The sequence below is a fragment of the Taurulus bubalis genome (genome assembly GCF_910589615.1).
Source record: "Taurulus bubalis genome assembly, chromosome: 20".
In the NCBI taxonomy this organism is placed as follows: domain Eukaryota; kingdom Metazoa; phylum Chordata; class Actinopteri; order Perciformes; family Cottidae; genus Taurulus; species Taurulus bubalis.
In genome coordinates, this window is record NC_136608.1 from 18,120,869 (window position 1) to 18,144,440 (window position 23,572).

At 38.6% G+C, this 23,572-nt stretch overlaps 1 protein-coding gene across 1 annotated transcript; it reads right to left on the minus strand.

Annotated features, from left to right (window-relative positions):
• Nucleotides 1-7,357: 7,357 nt before the first annotated feature.
• Nucleotides 7,358-19,082, minus strand: LOC306752400 (calcium-activated potassium channel subunit beta-4-like; the record flags this gene model as incomplete). Its single annotated transcript, XM_079236152.1, has 4 exons — nt 18,882-19,082; nt 13,967-14,137; nt 8,576-8,703; nt 7,358-7,706 (listed from the first exon to the last, which is right to left on the minus strand). Exons 1-4 carry the CDS (start codon nt 19,044-19,046, stop codon nt 7,358-7,360), a joined length of 813 nt encoding a protein of 270 aa, XP_079092278.1. The 5' UTR covers nt 19,047-19,082.
• Between the last annotated feature and the right edge of the window lie 4,490 nt (nt 19,083-23,572).

The following is a 23,572-nucleotide window of genomic DNA, read 5'->3' on the forward strand; positions in this document are numbered from 1 at the left end:
TTAACGTTACTTTGTTAATGTTACCTTGTTAATGTTACTTTGTTAATCTTACTTTGTTAACGTTACTTTGTTAACGTTACTTTGTTAGTTACTTTCTTAACGTTACTTTGTTAACGTTACTTTGTTAATGTTACTTTGTTAATGTTACTTTGTTAGTTACTTTGTTAATGTTACTTTGTTAACGTTACTTTGTTTACGTTACTTTGTTAACGTTACTTTGTAAACGTTACTTTGTAAACGTTACTTTGTTAACGTTACTTTGTTAACGTTACTTTGTTAATGTTACTTTGTTAATGTTACTTTGTTAATGTTACTTTGTTGCCGTTGCTTTGTTAATGTTACTTTGTTAACGTTACTTTGTTAACGTTACTTTGTTAACGTTACTTTGTTAACGTTACTTTGTTAGTTACTTTGTTAACGTTACTTTGTTAATGTTACCTTGTTAATGTTACTTTGTTAATCTTACTTTGTTAGTTACTTTGTTAACGTTACTTTGTAAACGTTACTTTGTAAACGTTACTTTGTTAACGTTACTTTGTTAACGTTACCTTGTTAACGTTACTTTGTTAATGTTACTTTGTTAGTTACTTTGTTAGTTACTTTGTTAACGTTACTTTGTTAATGTTACCTTGTTAATGTTACTTTGTTAATCTTACTTTGTTAGTTACTTTGTTAACGTTACTTTGTTAACGTTACTTTGTAAACGTTACTTTGTAAACGTTACTTTGTTAACGTTACTTTGTTAACGTTACTTTGTTAATGTTACTTTGTTACCATTACTTTGTTGCCGTTGCTTTGTTAACGCTACTTAGTTAACGCTACTTTGTAAACGCTACTTTGTAAACGCTACTTTGTAAACGCTACTTTGTAAACGCTACTTTGTTAACGCTACTTTGTTAACGCTACTTTGTTAACGCTACTTTGTTTACTTTTTTAATGTAACTTTGTTAACACTACTTTTTGTTACTTTGTTAACGTAACTTTGGTTATTTTGTTAACGTTATTTTGTTAACATTATTTTGTTAATGTTATTTTGTAATTGTAATGTTTGTGTACTTTTTACTTAAGGACTTTAATGCAGGACTTGTACTTCTATTGTCTTCTTGTGTTTTTTGTGTACTTAAAAAAGACTGAGGAATTTAAACTTAAAAGTATTTTTTTGTTTTAATCTCAGTAAAAACATTTGAGTACTAAGTAACTTTGACCGTTAAATAAATGTAGTGCAGTAAAGAGTACACTATTTCCCTCTGAGATGTTGTGGAGTATAAGTATAAAGTAGCACAAATTGGTACCTTGAAACTTGCACTTAAGTACAGTACTTCAGTAAATATGTATTTATACAACATGTGGCAGTGGAAGTGTATAAAATAGAGCAGTGGGATCTTAACGGCTGTCAAATGTCAGAAAAGGTCGATGTCTGTGAGAGTCATCTAATAAAGAGGTCTGACTCACTGTGTGTGTGTGTGTGTGTGTGTGTGTGTGTGTGTGTGTGTGTGTGTGTCAGCTCTCCATATTGTTGGATTTGTGAATGAAGACGAGACCAAAGAAGCGGGAGGACACAAACCTACCTCATTGAAATATCCACATATATATATATATATATATATATATATATATATATATATATATATATATATATATATATATATCTATATATAGATATCTATATATATATATATATATATATATATATATATATATATATATATATATATATATATATATATATATATAGATATCTATATCTATATCTATATATATATATATATATATATATATATATATATATATATATATATATATATATTAAATACATACATGTGATTAAAACCGGCTTGATTGTCAAAGTGAGAGCTGGATGTTGGACGAGCAGAAAAAGCTGCAGTGCGACTCCATGTGAAGATAAAATGTGTTTTTATTTAAAGATCTCTATCAGGCACTATAGTTATCATCTTTATCAGTAAAACATGGCTACCTGGGTCACATGGTACACAGCTGAGGTTCAGAGGAGACGAAGGACGACAACATACCTGCAGACAACAGTGCAGGGTACAAAGGTGAAAGAAGATAACAACAACAGTAACGATATTAAAACATTAAATCAAACAGATACATTGTCCTTCATGTCATTAATCAGTTACTGAACTTTACAGAGTGGATTAAGTCAGAAAAACAACACAAATCTCATTAAAATCTCATTAAATACCAAAACCACGTCTGTATGAATATATATTTAAACATCTTCTGTTGTTGTTAAGAAGCAAAATACAGTGTTTAGTTTCGTTGCTACTGCAGTTCACAGCTCAGCGTATGGCTTCAGATATAAAGTCTAACATCTCAACAACAGCTCATAAAAACACACATACATGCTACAGCGACGCTACGGTTTCTTTGGAGAGTAAACGGAGGATTCAGTGGGAATCCAGAAGAAAGGACCACATGATGGTTTTTACTTACAAAACAGTTCATACTGAAATATTAGTGATGTGATGAAGAAAACAGCAGCAACTAATCTGATTCATCAAAGTTAAGCTTTCTGTCACACGTTTTCTCTGTTTTCTTCTTGCTTTTTTCTTGCTGATTTAAAAACAACTCAGTCGCCAGAGGAAATGTTGTTTGTTTCTGTAAACCAGGAAACGTTAAATATCAGCGCTTCTCGGTCAAAAATATGCTTCATGTCGGCCTCGTGTCTCACATCCAGAAACACACAAGACACAACGGGGTTAACGTTGTGAAACAATCAGTCAGGGCTAGTCAAAAAACATAACACAAACAAATATGGTGGATTTGTGGTGAAATAATAATAATGCATCAATGTAATGCAACAATGTAACGCAACAAAGTATCAACGCAACGTGAAAATGTAATGCAACAATGTACCTACTTAATGTATCAATGCAACAATGTAACGCAACAATGTATCAATGTAATGCATCAAGGTAATGCAACAATGTAACGCTACAAATATCAACGTAATGTATCATTGCAACGTCAAAATGTAATGTAACGTAACATTGTAATGCAACAATCTAACACAAAAATGTAATGCAACAATGTAACAATGTAACAACGTAATGTATCAATGTAATGCTACAATGTAACTCATCAATGTGTCAATGTAATGTATCAACGTAGTGTAAAAATGTAATCTAACGCAACAATGTATCAACGTAATATATCAATGTAATGCAACAATGTAACGCAACAATGTATCAGCGTCATATAACAATGTAATGTAACAATGTCAAGTAACAATGTAATGCAACAATGTAACGTTACAGCTGACATGAACAGTGCTCTCCTGTGTTTGTTTGACCCATCGACAAACCGCTCTTCATGGCTCTTGTACTCATCATTACAACGTTCAGTAACGTTCAGTAACGTTCAGTAACGTTCAGTAACATTCAGTAACGTTCAGTAACGTTCAGTAACGTTCAGTAACATTCAGTAACGTTCAGTAACGTTCAGTAACGTTCAGTAACATTCAGTAACGTTCAGTAACGTTCAGTAACGTCCAGTAACGTTCAGTAACGTCCAGTAACGTTCAGTAACGTTCAGTAACATTCAGTAACGTTCAGTAACGTTCAGTAAAAAGATTTGTGGCGACTGAGCTGTTTGAAAAAGTTTCTGTTTTCAGAAAGGAAGTTTCTATTCAACAGGTTTGCAATTTCCACACAACAAAAAGGGAAACGCCAAAAGAACAAAAGATACAAATTTAAGGGAGATAAAAGCCTTGAAAGGCAAGAAGAAGGAAGTAAAGCCAAAGCAAGGAAAGGAAAGGAGAGAAGAAGCCAAATGGAAGACGGGAGGAGAGGAGACCAGAGGAATGGAAACAGTGCATGCAGTGATGACGTTTGTCTCTCTGCAGTCACGGAGACGTTCAACTCATTTTAAATTGTAAAACGATCGGTCGTGAGATTTCCTGACGCCATTAAACACCACCTTGGAAAAAGTCAAACTAAAGAGACGGATTTGAACACATTTCCTTTAAAAACTTCTGTTTGTGGATCAAAACCTCTGAGGGGACGTGAGCAAAACATTTTGACTCGTAAACATTTCCGACCAGAACGTTCAGAATGTTTTTAAACGTAATATTACATTTTAATGTTTAGTTTTATTCAGCTCGTACATTGTGATTCATTTGTTCGTTTATGAGTCGACTTCAGTACACGTTCATGGATATTATTAAACAAATATGTTTCAAAAGCAAATCTGTCCACATGACCTTTGTCTTTATAAATATCTGAAAACGAGCATCCATTTGGGAAGCACTCTGACTCTTTGCATGTCCTTCACCTCGTCTGAACGCCGTGTTTTTACTTCTTTCACACACAACATGTTCACTGTTCACAATTCTTCATCTTTCTTCGAGTTTTGAAAAAAAATCTGCATTTTAGAAAGTGACACGCGTGGGCGAGAGGCCAAAACAAAACGAAGAGGAACGCATCAACTTTTAAAAAAAAAACAGTTTGTGCACATTTCGCCTCCAGAGAAAAAATTATTAAAAGAAGATTTTATTCCAGTTTTACTTGTTTTCAGTCAAATTTTCCGGAAAAAAACGAGGCTGAAAACTAAAATCTGCATTGAAGTTGATGATAAAACAATGTGAACCTGAAGAGGAGGAAGAGGAGGAGGAGGAAGAGAAAGCATTCACCACATGGACAACAGAAGCCAACTTTAAGTTTTAGTCTGTTTTTTTTCACTTTTTTTTGGCAGCGGCGTCACTCGGCCTTGTGGCTGTTGCTAAGCAACGCGTAGGTCATTTTTAGACCGGTGGTGGGAATTTTGGAGACTTGAAGATCAAAAACTCCCTCTGATGCGAGATGAATCATGCTCAGCGGATCTATTGTGGTCTCTGCTGCGTGGCAGAAAGGTAATTTAGTCTCAGCCTTTGAAAAGTTATCGTTCCTGCAGCGATTAAAACGCTTCTCCTCAGAGCTCCGGGAGGTTATTGGATCCAGGAAACATCACTGTGTGATGATGATGCACGCCATGCACGCCATGCACGCCGTGCACGCCGTGCACGCCATGCACGCCATGCACGCCGTGCACGCCGTGCACGCCATGCACGCCATGCACGCCGTGCACGCCGTGCACGCCGGCTCCTGCTACTCCTGCTGGACATTTCTGCAAAAATGTATGGGAATTTAAGGGAAAATATGTGAATAAACATAACTCTTTACCGTTTCATAAGAAGACATAAATCAATTATTTAGTCCCATAAATACAATGTGATGTGTGGTGAGTTTCATACTTAAGAGTTTAAAATGAAGAAATAACTTTTAGAATAAATGTTTTATAATAAATAATTAATAGAAATATATTATTTTAAACTCCTCAATTAGCATTAGCATGCTCAATCTAGCTACATCCCATACAGCAACAGTTATACAAGTAATTCACTCTGTACTTTGCTTCTGGCTACTATCTGCTGGTTACACACAAACAAAACTATATATATATAGATATATATATATATACATATATATATATATATATGTATATATATAGAGAGAGAGAGAGAGAGAGAGAGAGAGAGAGAGAGACACTGTTTCCTTTAAGAGGAGTAGCTCCTCCCCAAAACCAAAAGGTTCATCTAATAACAATAAACAGAAGAGTTTAACCTCCAACATTCAGATCGTCTTCATTTTTTTTTGCGTTCATTTTTCTAACTTATATTTCTTTTATATTGTTTTACTGTTGGTAGTTTAGGATTTACTTTTTATACAAATATAAATGAGTGAAATAAATAACTTCTTTATTTAATTTATATACATTAATTCCCAAAAAGTCTCTGTTTAACTTTTTTTTTTTACTTAAATTGTCCAGTTTAATATTGAACTACTAGTTCAACAGTTAGCAGCCTTTCACAAAAACACAATTCTCCTATTTTGATTTCCCCGTTCCAGACGGGGTCAAACGGGGTCACGACCATGTGACCCGCCGAGCACCGAGAGCAACACACTGAGCGATGATCATACAATAAAGGAACGTGGCTGCAGTGACAGCAGAGACTCCAGGAGACGTCGTGGATGTGGAAGAAAATCAATAAATCTGTATCAAAGTGCTCGTTTATCTTGGAAAATATATATATACTAAAACCGAAAAAAACTCGTTATTTATTTGGTGTTTCATAACTCTAACTCTTTTGTTTGTCTATGGTGTGTTTTAGGACCATTATAGATAAAAACAAAAACTTGAATATTCTCTGAGATTTTAAAGATACGGAGAAAATCTGTGAGATTAAAGTAAAAAAACAATGGAACATACACTAAAATATATTAGTACATGTTTACGGAACAGAAACTAAAACGATGTATGTATCTTTATCGTAATAACACGATAAAAGAATTGCACTCGCTGGCCAACGGTACGAAGTAAAGGGATTTAGTTCTATGACAAAAAAAAACACGATTTTTCAAGAGTTTTTTCCCGTTAATTTAAAAGTTTTGTCTTGTTTATCTACCGCTTATATCTAAGAGAATGTCCACACTTTTAACCCTTTATTTGCTTCTTTAAAAACATTGGCCTCAACAAATTGGCTTCAACACACCGTCGTGTTTTTATTTTTTAATGAAGTAAATATAGGGTTAAAAATGTGAACATTCACACACTTCCTGCAGATATTTCACATTAAAAGACTGTTTGTAAAAGAAGGCATTTTGCCTCTTTCAAGCTGCTGAAACCCTTTTAAACTGTTGTACAAATCATGAACGCCCGTTTAAGGCAAAGATTAGTAAATCTGGGATGGAAAAATGTAAACTGACAATGGAAAAAAAAACATTGAAGTAGAAGCAACGCAATGGCTACATTAGTTTTAGAAAATGTTGATTGAATTAGTGCACGGTCCCCTCACGAGAAAATAAAACATATTTAATGAAATTAATTACTTTGTCTGGAAAGACCGATGGAAGATTGCATCGAGTAGAAGCTAAAGATGAGTCCGGACTTTGGCTCTATTTACATTTACGGCTACTGGGACTCAAAAAGTAAACTAAGCTAACGTAAACTACGCTAACGTTCATGTTAACGTAAACTACGCTAATGTAAACTACGCTAACGTAAACTACGCTAACGTAAACTACACTAGCGTGAACTACGCTAACGTAAACTACGCTAACATGAGCGCTACAGTTAAGTTTCATAGTCCATCGTATCGTCTGTCGTGACTCCAAAACCAAAGAAACAGCGTTTACGATCGAGGGGGGTTCAAGTCCAGAACCCTCGGATCCAGTTTGTCGAGTTGAAACCGGGCGAAGTTCCCAGCATCCTCTTCTCACGTTCGCTGATCCAAACAACGCCTCGGAGAAGAAAACCCCGCCGCGGGTTCTCGCGTCAGTCGGCAAACGGCTCGGCTCTAGTGTTCTCGGTCGCGGCGGCGCACCGGCACGGCGAACAGCGGCAGGGTTCTCGTCGGCGACGACAGCTCGGGGTCGGAGTTTGTCGTCCTCGGGTGGTCGTCGTTGACCTTGCCGGCGCGACGGCGGTCCGAGGGCCCGGCGGTGGCGGCGGACGACGGGTCGTGGCACGCCGCCTCGTAGGAGCACTTCCTCTTCTGGAGGGCCTCGGCGCGCACGGCCAGCGAGCGCGCGCACACCGTGAGCAGCACGATGAGCGTGCCCAGCAGCAGCGACACCATCGGCCAGAGGACGCAGTGCAGCAGCACGCTGGTGTCGTGGGAACGCCGCCACAGCACGTCGTCCGGCCTGAAACCACACAGACCATGACACACACACATCATGAGACACACACACGGAGGAGGAAGAGCGTGAACAGGAAAGAAGAACTTGTTACGTCAATCTACGACGACAGCCGCACACTTTGGCCGTCGCCATCTTGCTTTTTTTAATTATCAACCAGTGAACAGGAAGTGACCATATAAGGACTGAGAAGACGTGACGTAGAGACCTGTCAATCACCTTTAGCCCCGCCCCTAAAGCGTCCCCTGCTTTATGGTCTGTTTGACTCTAAATGACCATAATGTACTAAATGAACATCATGCTGTATTGAAGAAGACTTGAAACTAGAGATTGAGACATAAACTCATGTTTACAATGTTTACTGAGGGAATAAATCAAGAGAAGTAGAGTCATTGATATAGACTTCTATACAACCAGAGGAGTCACCCCCTGGTGGTCAGGAGAGAGAATGCAGCTTTAACACATGAAGCATAGACTTCTATACAACCAGAGGAGTCACCCCCTGGTGGTCAGGAGAGAGAATGCAGCTTTAACATATACTTCTATACAACCAGAGGAGTCACCCCCTGGTGGTCAGGAGAGAGAATGCAGCTTTAACACATGAAGCATAGACTTCTATACAACCAGAGGAGTCTCCCCCTTCTGGACAGGAGAGAGAATGCAGCTTTAACACATGAAGCATAGACTTCTATACAACCAGAGGTGTCTCCCCCTGCTGGACAGGAGAGAGAATGCAGCTTTAACACATGAAGCATAGACTTCTATACAACCAGAGGAGTCGCCCCCTGGTGGACAGGAGAGAGAATGCAGCTTTAACACATGAAGCATAGACTTCTATACAACCAGAGGAGTCGCCCCCTGGTGGTCAGTCTCACCTGCGCTGCTGGTTGAAGAAGCAGGTGAAGGCCTGGCCGCTGACCTCCTGGGTGAAGTAGTCTTCCCACCACAGGACGCTGTCGCTGTTCTTCTGGTTGTCTCGCTCGCAGGGCGGCACGTACGAGCACTGAGGATTATGAACACATGGACATTGTTTTTAGTTTGATTGTTCAATATAATGTTCTTTAATCTAGCCTAATTGTCCATCTCTAATGTCACGCTCAAGATAATTTTTTCCCTTTTTAGTTTCTATTTTTTAATTTTCTTTACTTTTTCATTTAACTATATTTTTTTTCTTTACTCTTTTTGCTGTTGTGTACTATTTTGCACTGGTGTCAATATTATTTATTATTATTCTATTGTTCATATGTGTTTATTTTCTAATATTTGATGAAACTCCTTCGGGATGAATAAAGTTAATTATTTCCTCTTCAAAAATGTTTCAGATGAAATGCAAAAGCCCAAAAGGACATTTAACTAAAACATCGTCATTAAAATATGAAATTAATACATTTATCTTAAAACCTAAATATAAAACCAAATGTTGCACATGTTTGTTCATAATTATTCTTCATTCAGGCAGAAATCCAACAAAAAAACTGACTGACAGTCTCCGTAAAACGATGTGATTATCACCCAGCAGGGGGCGCTGCAGTAAGGTCAAAACAAGGTGACATCACTCTTCTTCCTCAGTTTAGTTTCAGCTTCCAAACATAACCTCACACACACACATACACACACACACACACACACACACACGCACACACACACACACACACACACACACACACACACACACACACACACACACACACACACACACACACACACACACTCGCTGCAGGAGGCTGATTGGTGCCTGCCTGGTTACTGGATCCACTGGTTGCTATGGAGGGGGTGTCTTCAACCTAAACCACATCTTCATACAACATCAACGAAAAATGAACACAAACTTCTATCAGAAAAGGATTCAAGCACAAGAAAAACATATGTGAAGTAAACCGTTGGACTTCCAGCTGAATAAAATTGAAATATTTTAAAACCTAAACATATCTTAAAACAACAAGAGCTGGAAATAGAGCGTTTGTTTGGGACATTTTGGTGCTCTGTGAGTGTTTGTATGATGAAGATGATGATGAAGGAACAACAAGTTCCAGTGATAAATCATTTTTGCTGGTTTTGATGTGTTAATTGTTCATTTCTCTCTCAGTAGAAACCAAATATATGAAAAAGATCTGCACTTTCCTTTAGTGTTGGTTCTGGTGCCCCCTGTGGACTAAAGTGGTAGTGTTGGTTCTGTCGCCCCCTGTGGACTAAAGAGGTAGTGTTGGTTCTGTCGCCCCCTGTGGACTAAAGAGGTAGTGTTGGTTCTGTCGCCCCCTGTGGACTAAAGAGGTAGTGTTGGTTCTGTCGCCCCCTGTGGACTAAAGTGGTAGTGTTGGTTCTGTCGCCCCCTGTGGACTAAAGAGGTAGTGTTGGTTCTGTCGCCCCCTGTGGACTAAAGAGGTAGTGTTGGTTCTGGCGCCCCCTGTGGACTAAAGAGGTAGTGTTGGTTCTGGCGCCCCCTGTGGACTAAAGAGGTAGTGTTGGTTATGTCGCCCCCTGTGGACTAAAGAGGTAGTGTTGGTTCTGTCGCCCCCTGTGGACTAAAGAGGTAGTGTTGGTTCTGGCGCCCCCTGTGGACTAAAGAGGTAGTGTTGGTTCTGGCGCCCCCTGTGGACTAAAGAGGTACTGTAGAGGACCAGGATTAAAGCTTCATAACGCGCTCTGTGACGTCATAAGTGGGTCACCCTGCTGGATGATTGTGGTGTTGCTATGCAACAGGCTGAGGGTACAATCATGTGTGTGTGTGTATGTGTGTGTGTGTGTGTGTGTGTGTGTGTGTGTGCGTGTGTGTGCGTGTGTGTGTGTGTATTGATGCGTGGAGGGTTTTTCTGAGGCGATATAAAAACACACTGACGTATTTGTGGATAAATATACTTGTTACTGTACTACACACAGGTTGTATTGTTTACTGTACTACATCTCAGAGGTACATGTTGTACTAAGATGTACATATAATGTAGTAATAATACCTTGAAGCTTTAACAGTAGTCAGTAATGTGAGTAACAAAGTGAGGTATTGTTTGATGTATTGATTGAAGTATTGATGTATTGATTGAAGTATTGATTGAAGTATTGATTGAAGTATTGACGTATTGATTGAAGTATTGACGTATTGATTGAAGTATTGAAGCATTGATTGAAGTATTGACGTATTGATTGAAGTATTGAAGTATTGATTGAAGTATTGACGTATTGATTGAAGTATTGAAGTATTGATTGAAGTATTGATTGATGTATTGTCGTATGAAGACATGAACCTTCAGCTCGTCTGCTGACGTCATCAGAGAGCTGCTGTCTCACAACCTCGTTATCGTGTGAAGTCTGTCTCTCTCTCTCTCTCTCTCTGTCTCTCTGTCTCTGTCTCTCTCTGTCTCTCTCTCTCTCTGTCTGTCTGTCTGTCTCTCTCTGTCTCTCTCTCTCTCTGTCAGTGTGTCTCATGGGCAGAGACACACTGACGGCCCCCTGAGCGTCCTGGAGTGTAATGTCATTACAGTTAATTAGTTTATCACACACACACACACACACACACACACACACACACACACACACACACACACACACACACACACACACACACACATGATGTCATCATCCCTCCCTGATTGCATTAAGTGTTTTTTTCTCCCCTTTCAAGCGTTCATAAATTCATAATTCTCTCTTCTGACCTTTTCATCTGATTCGTACAATATATATGATGTAATTTAATATAATGTATATATATATATATATGTATATATATATATATATATATATATATATATATATATATATATATATATATATATATATATATATATATATACATTATATTATAACGTTGTTAAATCGTAAAGGAGGAAATGAGAAGAAAACTCGTCTCCTGACTTCCTTCCTCTGGTTCTCACAGCTGATCTTTAAGTGAGTCAAACAGCTGATCAGTGATCAGTGATCAGTGATCAGATGAACCTGTATTGATCTCCTGACACGGCCTCCGTCTCCACAGCAACACACATTATATTGTTTTATTGTAGTTGTGTGTCTTTTTGTCTCCATTTTTGGTTGGCTTTGTGTGTTTTTTTGTTTGTTTATTATATTTCTGTGGTGGCTTTGCGTCTAGCTGCGGTGTCCCAATGGCTTCTGGGAAATGTAGGCAGTCAGTAAAAGCTGAAGAAATAGTAACATAGATGTTGTACATGAGACATTAGGCTTGTTCGTTAGAGCTGCGCCTCCTGGAGTCCAGAGAGAGCAGCAGCAGGCGTTGACAATAAACTGAGGTCAAGTCGGACAGTTTTCAGCCTTCAAAGTAAACACAGGAAGTCACAGAAAAAATGTGGATTTATTATATGTGTTTGTAAATATATATTCACGTAGAAATGTATGTGTAGCTGCATCCTTTCTTCTTTTTATGTCTGCCTGTGAAATACATTACTAGTGGTTTTGATGTGTGTTGAATAAATAGGATTTTGTATTATCAACCACACAATAAATGTTTTAAGATTAAACATGAGACTAATAGTTAACAATCCAGCGTTAAGTATTAAACTACACATAAAATAATGATTTTCTACAACACGTGGTGTTTGCTGTCAGATCTAAGAGCTAATCAGCTCTCTGATGTGGCCATCATGCACTGGGCCACGCTGTCCGTGGAGAGCTACTGCGGCGCCTGGCTCTGAAATCGACGGCCGCCTTGATCTTGTGAGAGTATCGTTGATCACGTGTGCATGACGTCAGAGCAAGTCGAGAGCAAGTCGGACACAAATCTACCCAGCATGCATTGCGCGCCGATCACCGCACCGTGACACACCGTGTGTGTGTGTGTGTGTGTGTGTGTGTGTGTGTTGACATATTTTAGCTTGAGTTTGTTGTTCAGACTTTAGCACAAATCTTTTACATGATGGACTGAAACACACACAGGCCTCAGGATCATTTGGTGCAGGAGGAGAAATGCACTCTGGGAAAATATAGTGAGAGTCGACCTGTGTGTGTGTGTGTGTGTGTGTGTGTGTGTGTGTGTGTGTGTGTGTGTGTGTGTGTGTGTGTGTGTGTGGTAAAGTCAAATACATGTGGGCACACACACACACACACACATACACATACAATCCCTTTCTAGTTTAATGGAGTCTGCCAAGCTGAGCTGGACTACATTACTATTGTGTGTGTGTGTGTGTGTGTGTGTGTGTGTGTGTGTGTGTGTGTGTGTGTGTGTGTATATTTGATAGGAAGCCAGGAGAACATTACGAACTCAGAGTAATGAACTGCCAACAGGCTCAGAGAACACAATACAACGTCTCAATTTAGTATACAGTAACAAAAACAGAATATATATATATATATATATATATATATATATATATATATATATATATATATATATAAAGTATATAGATGTATACATATATATATATATATATAAAAAAACAGAATACATATATATATATATATATATATATATATATATATATATATATATATATATATATATATATATATATATATACTTTTTGTTCGTATAAAAATGAAACAAACTCCTGACCCCAATAACGTAAGTGTTTATGTGTGTGTGTGTGTGTGTGTGTGTGTGTGTGTGTGTGTGTGTGTGTGTGTGTGTGTGTGTGTGTGTGTTACTGAGTTGTACTGTTAATGAACAAACACAACATGTGTGTTAATTCTCTGTCTGTCCTCACAGAGAGAGAAACGTCCTGATCTTCAACATGAAAGGGTTTCTGAATGAACGTGACCCGTCTCACTCTCTCTCACTCCCCGTCTCACTCTCTCTCACTCCCCGTCGCTCAACATCATCGTCGTCGTCTTCGTTGCCAAGGCGACCGAGCGGCATCGATGACGCCCCCCCCTCCTCTATATTTACCCTGTTGCTGCAGCAACGACCCAGACGTGCACCGAATGAGAGACGATGAGAGAACAAGTGTTGCAGCTTTAACACATGAAGCATAGACTTCTATACAACCAGAGGAGTCGCCCCCTGGTGGTCAGGAGAGAGAATGCAGCTTTAACACATGAAGCATATGCTTCTATACAACCAGAGGAGTCGCCCCCTGGTGGTCAGGAGAGAGAATGCAGGACTTTCCTCTTAAGAACAAGTGGTTGGTGTCTGATGGGAACATTATTTTTAGGAGACAAAGTTGCTCTGAGGTGAAGTAGAAGTATGAAATAGTAAACAATGAAAATACTAGTAAAGGACATGTAATTTGCTTCCATCAGCTGTAGTTCAACATAATGCAATAGTAATAATAGTAATAACAGTAATAATAACAGTCATAATAAACAGAGCAGCTCCGCGTTACCTTCGGGTTGAGGACCAGCTGCTGCTCGTCAAAGTGCAGCAGAGCCACCGAGTTCGACTCCGAGTTGTTGACGAAGATCTGCAGGCAGGGGTACAGCGACGTGCCTTTGCAGTCGGCGCCGCACGTGAACACGCACTCGAACATCTCCTCCGGACGCAGCACCGACACCACCTGCAGCGAGAGGGGCGGAGCTATCAATGGGGCGGGGCTATCAATAGGGGGCGGAGCTATCAACCTGGGCTGGACGTCAACAATGGAGGGAGGAAAGATATCATTTACATGTATGGAGATTTCACAAAGAAGGACAAATCGTTTCTTTAGCCGCTTTAGAAACAGCTAGTCTTAAAAATCTATATTTGATTGAATATTTTCGCTGAGAAATCAAAGAGTTCGCAGGACATCCAACCTTTATCAATACACTTGTTACCTTCACATAGCACTTACATTCCACCTGTCTGTTGGCTGTGCACTTTATTTTAACTTTCATTTCATATTCTACTTTAGATTTAATTGTAACTATTCATCCTCTGTTTATTGTTAAATGTTAAATGTTGTTCACCTCCCGCCAGGACAAATTCCCTGAATGTGAAAACATAATAAATAAATGGTTCTGATTCTTTGTTTTCATGTTAGCGCCGCTAGCATTGTTTGCAGTCGCCATGTTGAGAGCCATGAGGAGGTAACGAATTCTTTGAGCGCCTTAAACAGGACAATGTATTTGTGATGGATGGCTGGGTTTATTTATTTGTATTTAACCCTCATTCAACCAGGAAAGGGATTAAGAACAAATGATTATTTATTTGTTTGCATGTCTCCCAGCCTGGGTTTCCTTCTGGCTTCTGCATTCATCATTTTGGGTATTAGGCTGGAACATGTGAGTGATTTATATCAAAACAAAGAGCGACGGCTGCATTTCTTCTCCCTTTTCATTAAAGGGCTGTGGCGCCGCAGGCAGGAGAATAAATATCAATACAGGGAATACGCAATCAATCCGAGCAGATTTGATCAAACGTCCGAGCGTTTTTCATCACTCACGAGGTCAGAGACATGCAATAAAGTCCAAGTATTGTGAGTTATGTGACATTAAGCTGCGGATTAGCTCCCTCTCCCTCCCTCTGCTTCATAAAGTTGGATTTAAAGCACCAAAAGGCTCCGCTGCAATAAGCTAACAGCCGGATAAATCAAGCTAACGGGAACTCATCGTCGGCAGCAGAGAGCCGGGAGAGCCGGTGATTCATGTGGTGAGAACTGGACTCAGACGTTTAATCATCAGAGCAACGTGACGCAGCACAAGGACGACATGTTTAATAAAGCTAAGAGACGACATGTTTAATGAAGCTAAGAGACGATATGTTTAATGAAGCTAAGAGACGACATGTTTAATGAAGCTAAGAGACGACATGTTTAATAAAGCTAAGAGACGACATGATTAATGAAGCTAAGAGACGACATGATTAATGAAGCTAAGAGACGACATGTTTAATGAAGCTAAAAGACGACATGTTTAATAAAGCTAAGAGACGACATGTTTAATAAAGCTAAGAGACGACATGTTTAATGAAGCTAAAAGACGACATGTTTAATAAAGCTAAGAGACGACATGTTTAATAAAGCTAAGAGACGACATGTTTAATAAAGCTAAGAGACGACATGTTTAATGAAGCTAAGAGACGACATGTTTAATGAAGCTAAGAGACGACATGTTTAATAAAGCTAAGAGACGACATGTTTAATAAAGCTAAGAGACGACATGTTTAATAAAGCTAAGAGACGACATGTTTAATGAAGCTAAGAGACGACATGTTTAATAAAGCTAAGAGACGACATGTTTAATAAAGCAAAGAGACGACATGTTTAATAAAGCTAAGAGACGACATGTTTAATGAAGCTAAGAGACGACATGTTTAATGAAGCTAAGAGACGACATGTTTAATAAAGCTAAGAGACGACATGTTTAATGAAGCTAAGAGACGACATGTTTAATGAAGCTAAGAGACGACATGTTTAATGAAGCTAAGAGACGACATGTTTAATGAAGCTAAGAGACGACATGTTTAATAAAGCTAAGAGACGACATGTTTAATAAAGCTAAGAGACGACATGTTTAATAAAGCTAAGAGACGACATGTTTAATGAAGCTAAGAGACGACATGTTTAATAAAGCTAAGAGACGACATGTTTAATGAAGCTAAGAGACGACATGTTTAATGAAGCTAAGAGACGACATGTTTAATAAAGCTAAGAGACGACATGTTTAATGAAGCTAAGAGACGACATGTTTAATGAAGCTAAGAGACGACATGTTTAATGAAGCTAAGAGACGACATGTTTAATGAAGCTAAGAGACGACATGTTTAATAAAGCTAAGAGACGACATGTTTAATGAAGCTAAGAGACGACATGTTTAATAAAGCTAAGAGACGACATGTTTAATGAAGCTAAGAGACGACATGTTTAATGAAGCTAAGAGACGACATGTTTAATAAAGCTAAGAGACGACATGTTTAATAAAGCTAAGAGACAACATGTTTAATAAAGCTAAGAGACGACATGTTTAATAAAGCTAAGAGACGACATGTTTAATGAAGCTAAGAGACGACATGTTTAATAAAGCTAAGAGACGACATGTTTAATGAAGCTAAGAGACGACATGTTTAATGAAGCTAAGAGACGACATGTTTAATGAAGCTAAGAGACGACATGTTTAATGAAGCTAAGAGACGACATGTTTAATAAAGCTAAGAGACGACATGTTTAATGAAGCTAAGAGACGACATGTTTAATAAAGCTAAGAGACGACATGTTTAATGAAGCTAAGAGACGACATGTTTAATGAAGCTAAGAGACGACATGTTTAATAAAGCTAAGAGACGACATGTTTAATAAAGCTAAGAGACGACATGTTTAATGAAGCTAAGAGACGACATGTTTAATGAAGCTAAGAGACGACATGTTTAATGAAGCTAAGAGACGACATGTTTAATGAAGCTAAGAGACGACATGTTTAATGAAGCTAAGAGACGACATGTTTAATAAAGCTAAGAGACGACATGTTTAATGAAGCTAAGAGACGACATGTTTAATGAAGCTAAGAGACGACATGTTTAATAAAGCTAAGAGACGACATGTTTAATGAAGCTAAGAGACGACATGTTTAATGAAGCTAAGAGACGACATGTTTAATAAAGCTAAGAGACGACATGTTTAATAAAGCTAAGAGACGACATGTTTAATGAAGCTAAGAGACGACATGTTTAATAAAGCTAAGAGACGACATGATTAATGAAGCTAAGAGACGACATGTTTAATGAAGCTAAGAGACGACATGTTTAATGAAGCTAAGAGACGACATGTTTAATAAAGCTAAGAGACGACATGTTTAATAAAGCTAAGAGACGACATGTTTAATGAAGCTAAGAGACGACATGTTTAATAAAGCTAAGAGACGACATGTTTAATGAAGCTAAGAGACGACATGTTTAATGAAGCTAAGAGACGACATGTTTAATAAAGCTAAGAGACGACATGTTTAATAAAGCTAAGAGACGACATGTTTAATAAAGCTAAGAGACGACATGTTTAATAAAGCTAAGAGACGACATGTTTAATGAAGCTAAGAGACGACATGTTTAATAAAGCTAAGAGACGACATGTTTAATGAAGCTAAGAGGTTCTATGTGGACGCTTTGTCCAAATGTGAAGGTCAGGGTTTATTCTGAAAGGAGAAATACAGTTTTAATAACTTAGAATACTGCAATGGGGTCAAATACAACACTGTACTACTACCTTTACTACTACTACTACTACTACTACTACTACTACTTAAACAGTGGATAGTCTCATACACTTGCCAATAATGCTGTATTACAGTACTACCAAAACCAAGAAGATAATATTTTAAATATTGCTAAAAATAATAGTAATATGAAATACTTCTATTAGTACAACAAGAACAAATACAAAGTTTACCACTAATATTGTCAACAACACTGATACAAATACCAATAAAGTTGACTATCTGGCTCCTGCTTTAAATAGTACTACCTCAAATACTCCTTAACAGTGGAGTACTAAATTAGTCTGAATGAAGTACAAAAATACTTGTGCCGCAACATCTATGAGTACTAATACTATCATCATAATACACATATAGTACATTATTAATACTGCAGCTACTAATCTCTCAATGACAACAACACTGATAACAATAGTAATACATACTTATACTAGTATCACAAGAACTATGAGTACTTACTAAGAGTAAAGTATTTGTTCTGGAACAACATGCTGAAATATATCAATAAAAGTTGAGTATTGGGCTCCAGTTTTAAATACTACCTCAAATACTACCAACATACATTCCAAAATAAAATACTTCACAAGCAGAAAACACAAATCTATTCATGTCAACAACATGCATAAAATACTACTAAAAGTCGAATACTGGGCTCCTGTCTTAAATAATACTACATCAAGTACTACTACGGCTAAAATACATACAAATCTTCACAACAATATTCCAAAAAATACTCGTCAATGTCAACAACACCTGAAAATACTACTAAAAGTCGAGTACTGGGCTCCTGTCTTCACTAATACTGCCTCCTCTGACCCTACAAGTACTCCTCCTATAAGTCCTCCTGCTCCCAGTGCTCCCAGTGCTCCACTGCTCCCCTGCTCCCCTGCTCCACTGCTCCCCTGCTCCCAGTGCTCCCAGTGCTCCACTGCTCCCCTGCTCCCCTGCTCCCCTGCTCCCAGTGCTCCCCTGCTCCCCTGCCCCCAGTGCTCCACTGCTCCCCTGCTCCCAGTGCTCCCAGTGCTCCACTGCTCCCCTGCTCCCCTGCTCCTCTGCTCCCAGTGCTCCCAGTGCTCCCAGTGCTCCCCTGCCCCCCTGCTCCCAGTGCTCCCAGCTCACCGTGCAGTTGGCCGGCTTGCTCTGCAGGCTCTGCAGCGTGGGGCTCAGCCAGCAGAAGCCCAGGATGAAGAGGCTCAGGATGCCGCAGGCGATCAGGAACAAGCCCAGCCGGATGCTCTTGTCCTCGGCCTCGGAGTATTCGTACGACACCCGGATCTTCGCCATGGCAACTCCGTAGAGACCTCCGCCGGCATGGGAGAGGAGGAGGAGGAGGAGGAGGAAGAGGAGGAGGAGGAGGAGGAGGAGGAGGAGGAGGAGGAGGAGGAGGAGGAGGAGGAGGCGCTGCTTGGCTGCTGCTGAGGAACAGTTGAGTTTAAACACCGGCTGCTTTCTGTCTCTAAATCTGTTTCACCTTCCTCCAGCTTCATTTATCCTCCTCCTCCTCTTCCTCCTCCTCCTCTTCCTCCCTCCACCCTCCTCCTCCTCTCTCTCTCTCTCTTTTATTCTCCACTGTCTCTATTTATCCTCTTGCAATAATATAGTTATAGTAGTTCATCTGTCTGTATACTTCAGTTATTGTGGATTCTTTACTGTTTTTTATTGTGTATTTTCTTATTTATATTCGTTTTGATCTTCTTTGTAAATCCTGTAATAAAGGATTATATTACATTATATTATCTTATTGTCTTCCCAGTGTGTCATTTATCGCTGTTAGTTTATACTAATTTTAAGTGCTTTTGTAAAAGTAGCAGTACTGCCCAGTAAAAAATACATTCAAGTTACATTCAAGATTATAATGAAGTAAGTAAAGTATGCAAGTACTTAAGTACAATGTTGACGTACTTGTACTTAATTTGAGTATTTCCATGTTATGTTACTTTATACCTCTTAAGTTTAGTTATTATTTCCTTCAGATAAATAATATAAAATATAACCAACTAATAAATGATGATGTATTATTAATAATGTTTAATACATAATAAATAATTTCAGCAGCATTTAAAGTCATTAAATGATTTCCACCTTTAACAATAATTATAATACAATAATATATCTTATTCTGCAACATGAGTACTTTTAATTTGATACTTTAAGTATATTTAATGCTAGTACTTTTGTAATATTTTGTTAAATTTTAATGCAGGACTTTTACTTGTAACAGAATATTTCTACACTGTGGTATTACTACTTCCACTCACATATAAACAGATAAATGTACTTGAAGAAATACAGTAAAGTACTTGTTACTGATCAAGTTGAAATCTTTAAGTGTTTTATTTTCATTGTCGATCGATCGATTTGTTGTTTGTTCAATAAAATGGTGAAAAATGACCAAAAGCTTGTTTTGTCCAAAACTCAAAAAATATTCAGATTTCTTATTAATTATTTATTGAAATATTTGGCGGTTCATTTAATAGTTCACAGGAATTGTGTGAATGTTCATAAACTGATGTTTTAATATAGTTTTGCAAAAGAAAATATTTTGTAAATTCATACATTTTTCCTCTTTTTTGCATATTTGAGAAAAACAGAGAAACAACAGAGACACAAAATATACAATTTTGTGTGTTAAATATTCCTTCATTTCTTGTTTTTTAAGTTCCTTCACATGTTTAATTTCAACGTATTTCTTAAGATGAACAAAACATTTTAATAACACATCAGATTGTCTGAAAACACAAAACCTTTTTTTGATGTTTTACAGGTTTCTCTTCTCGTCACACGTCTGTCCGTCTGGATGTTTCTATGGTTTCATCTCTTTCCCGATGATGCAATCCAGATTTGTGTTTGATATTTTGCCGGCGGCTGCTTGTTGTTCTCTCTCTGGAAGAGATAATCCTCTTAGAGCTCTGGAGCGTCCTCGGCTCCTCGGGACAAACGCATTAAAGCCGGAATATCAGTTATTGGTTGACGGGTCATTAAAGGTGGTGACGTGGATTTTAACGATTTAATCTGACAACGCATGACATATAGGAGCCGGTTTTACTTCTATACAACCAGAGGAGTCGCCCCCTGGTGGTCAGGAGAGAGAATGCAGCTTTAACACATGAAGCTTCAGCTCTTTATTTACCGTCTTGAGACTCTGATGTGCTTTTGTCTCAGTATGTTTTTAAATCCTCGTTGGCTGTATTTTCATCATCGCCATTGATTTTCTTCACTATACTTCATTACCTGCAGCTGTGATGACAGAGTTTCTCTGTATCGATCAATAGTTTCATTTCATCACCCTGTGTGTGTGTGTGTGTGTGTGTGTGTGTGTGTGTGTGTGTGTGTGTGTGTGTGTGTTCGCTCTTAAAGATGCAACCAACCGTCTAAAATGGCCTCCAAGGACCAAAAGATCAATGAGCTGACAGAGATGTAATGATTCCTCTCAACCTGCAGTGAGAGTACAGATAAATAGTACTTTTGACTGTCCTACATCTCAGAGGTACATATTGTACTCTATACATCTCTTTAGAGTTTAAGAAGCTTCTTCACTCTGAAATAAAGCAAACAGGTCAAAGACACAGACCTGAACCCGTCAGTACTGTGATACGTCTCTCGGCCTGTTGCATAAACGCCTGGGCTTCATGTTTTGGTAATCAGGGAGGCATGTGGCTGGATTATTATCATCTCCGCAGATCAAAAGATTACAAATGCAAACGGACATCAGCGTGGAGGGAAATCGTGTCTCTGCAGAAACAGAGAGAGGAAAGTTTGAATATATTTACATCCTGATGTTATAAAAACTCCTAAAAACTCTGGAGGAAAGCTGAGATGTGACGAGAGGTCGGATTGGGGCTTTTCGGGGAAATAAAACAAATAAAACGGATATGAAAAGGGGGCGACGGCACAGTGTTTGCTCCTGCTGGTACGAAGGAAACATCCCATCAACGGAGAGACGATCACCTCCTCATGGAGAAAGATTACACTGCAGCTTTGTTCTGATTGATCAGAACGTGCATGATGCACTTGTCCTTGAATATGGAGACAAGGAAGAACAATGGCTCCTCACGGTGGTCCTCGTGGTCTGTAGAAAACTGAGAGCTAAAAGCTAGAAGCTAGGAGGTACGAGCTAGGAGCTACGTGCAATGAACTACGTGCTATGTCCTATGTGCTATGAGCTACAAGCTATGAGCTACGTGCTATGAGCTACGTGCTATGTCTTACATGCTATGAGCTACGAGCTATGAGCTACGTGCTATGAACTACGTGCTATGTCCTATGTGCTATGAGCTACGAGCTATGAGCTACGTGCTATGAGCTACGTGCTATGTCTTACATGCTATGAGCTACGAGCTATGAGCTACGTGCTATGAACTACGTGCTATGTCCTATGTGCTATGAGCTACGAGCTATGAGCTACGTGCTATGAGCTATGTGCTATGTCTTACATGCTATGAGCTACGAGCTATGAGCTACGTGCTATGAACTACGTGCTATGAACTACGTGCTATGAGCTACGAGCTATGAGCTACGAGCTATGAGCTACGTGCTATGAACTACGTGCTATGAGCTACGTGCTATGAACTACGTGCTATGAGCTACGTGCTATGAGCTACGAGCGATGTCCTACATGCTATGAGCTACGTGCTATGAGCTACGAGCTATGTCCTACGTGCTATAAGCTAGCTAGGCGGTATGTGCTATGAGCTACAAGCTAGGAGCTATGAGCTATGTGCTACGAGCTTGGAGCTAGGTGCTACGAGCTAGGTGCTATGAGATAGGCGCTACGTGCTATGAGCTACATACAAACTCATAAAAGGCTCATAAAAACTACAAAGAGATTCTTAAAAACTACACAGAGGCTCACAAAAACTACAAAGGTTCATAAAACTACAAAGAGGCTTATAAAAACTACAAAGAGGCTCATTAAACTACATATAGAATCATAAAACTACATAAAGGCTCATTATATACATGCAGGCTCTAAACACTACAGAGAGATTAAAACAGAGACACAAACAGCAGAAAGAGGCCTCACAACCTGTTAATTATTGGATGTTTGTGTCTTTCCTTCTGCGATGAGACGACTCAGAAAGTGAAGTTTCAGTTTCACACCTTCGCCTCCTCTCCTCTCTCACACGATGTTACACTTTTCTTTTTTAGACCAGTTCAGTCAGTTACATAACTGTTGGTTCAACATTAAAAAAGAAAACACAAATAAAAAAGAAGCGTTCAGGACAAAAGCTTTTTCGGAAAATATATAAAAACTGTTTAAAAAATAAACCGTCTTTCCCGGTTTTAAAGGAATAAACGGAAACGTTCTGTTTGACCAACAAGTACTTTTGATACTCGGATGTTTTGTGTTTTTACGTTGAGGTATTAAAACCATAAAACCCTCAGCCACTTTCCCCCAGCCGCTGTTCGTATCTCATGGAAAGTCAAACTTTCCAACAGTACTACTTCTGTAGTTATTATATATATATAACATTATATGTAATTTCTTTTAGAAATTGCCCAGATTTCCCTCAGGTATTGTACATTTTTAAGAGCTTAAAACTAAATGATAATATCAATAAACGTTTTCTTTCACATATGTATGTTTTTAACAGATTGTTGTCGACGTTTTAACTAAAAGTTTCTAGATTTTATCTCGAAACATTTGAATAAAACTGTCCTAATAAATGTAATTGTTCTTCCTTTTGTTGCTACTCTTCCTCTTCTTTCTCCTCTTCTTTCTCCTCTTCCTCCTCCTCCTCTTCTTTCTCCTCTTCTTCAATTCCCCAGACGGCTTTAGTCTCCACTGTGTCTCTACTTTAGCAATAAAA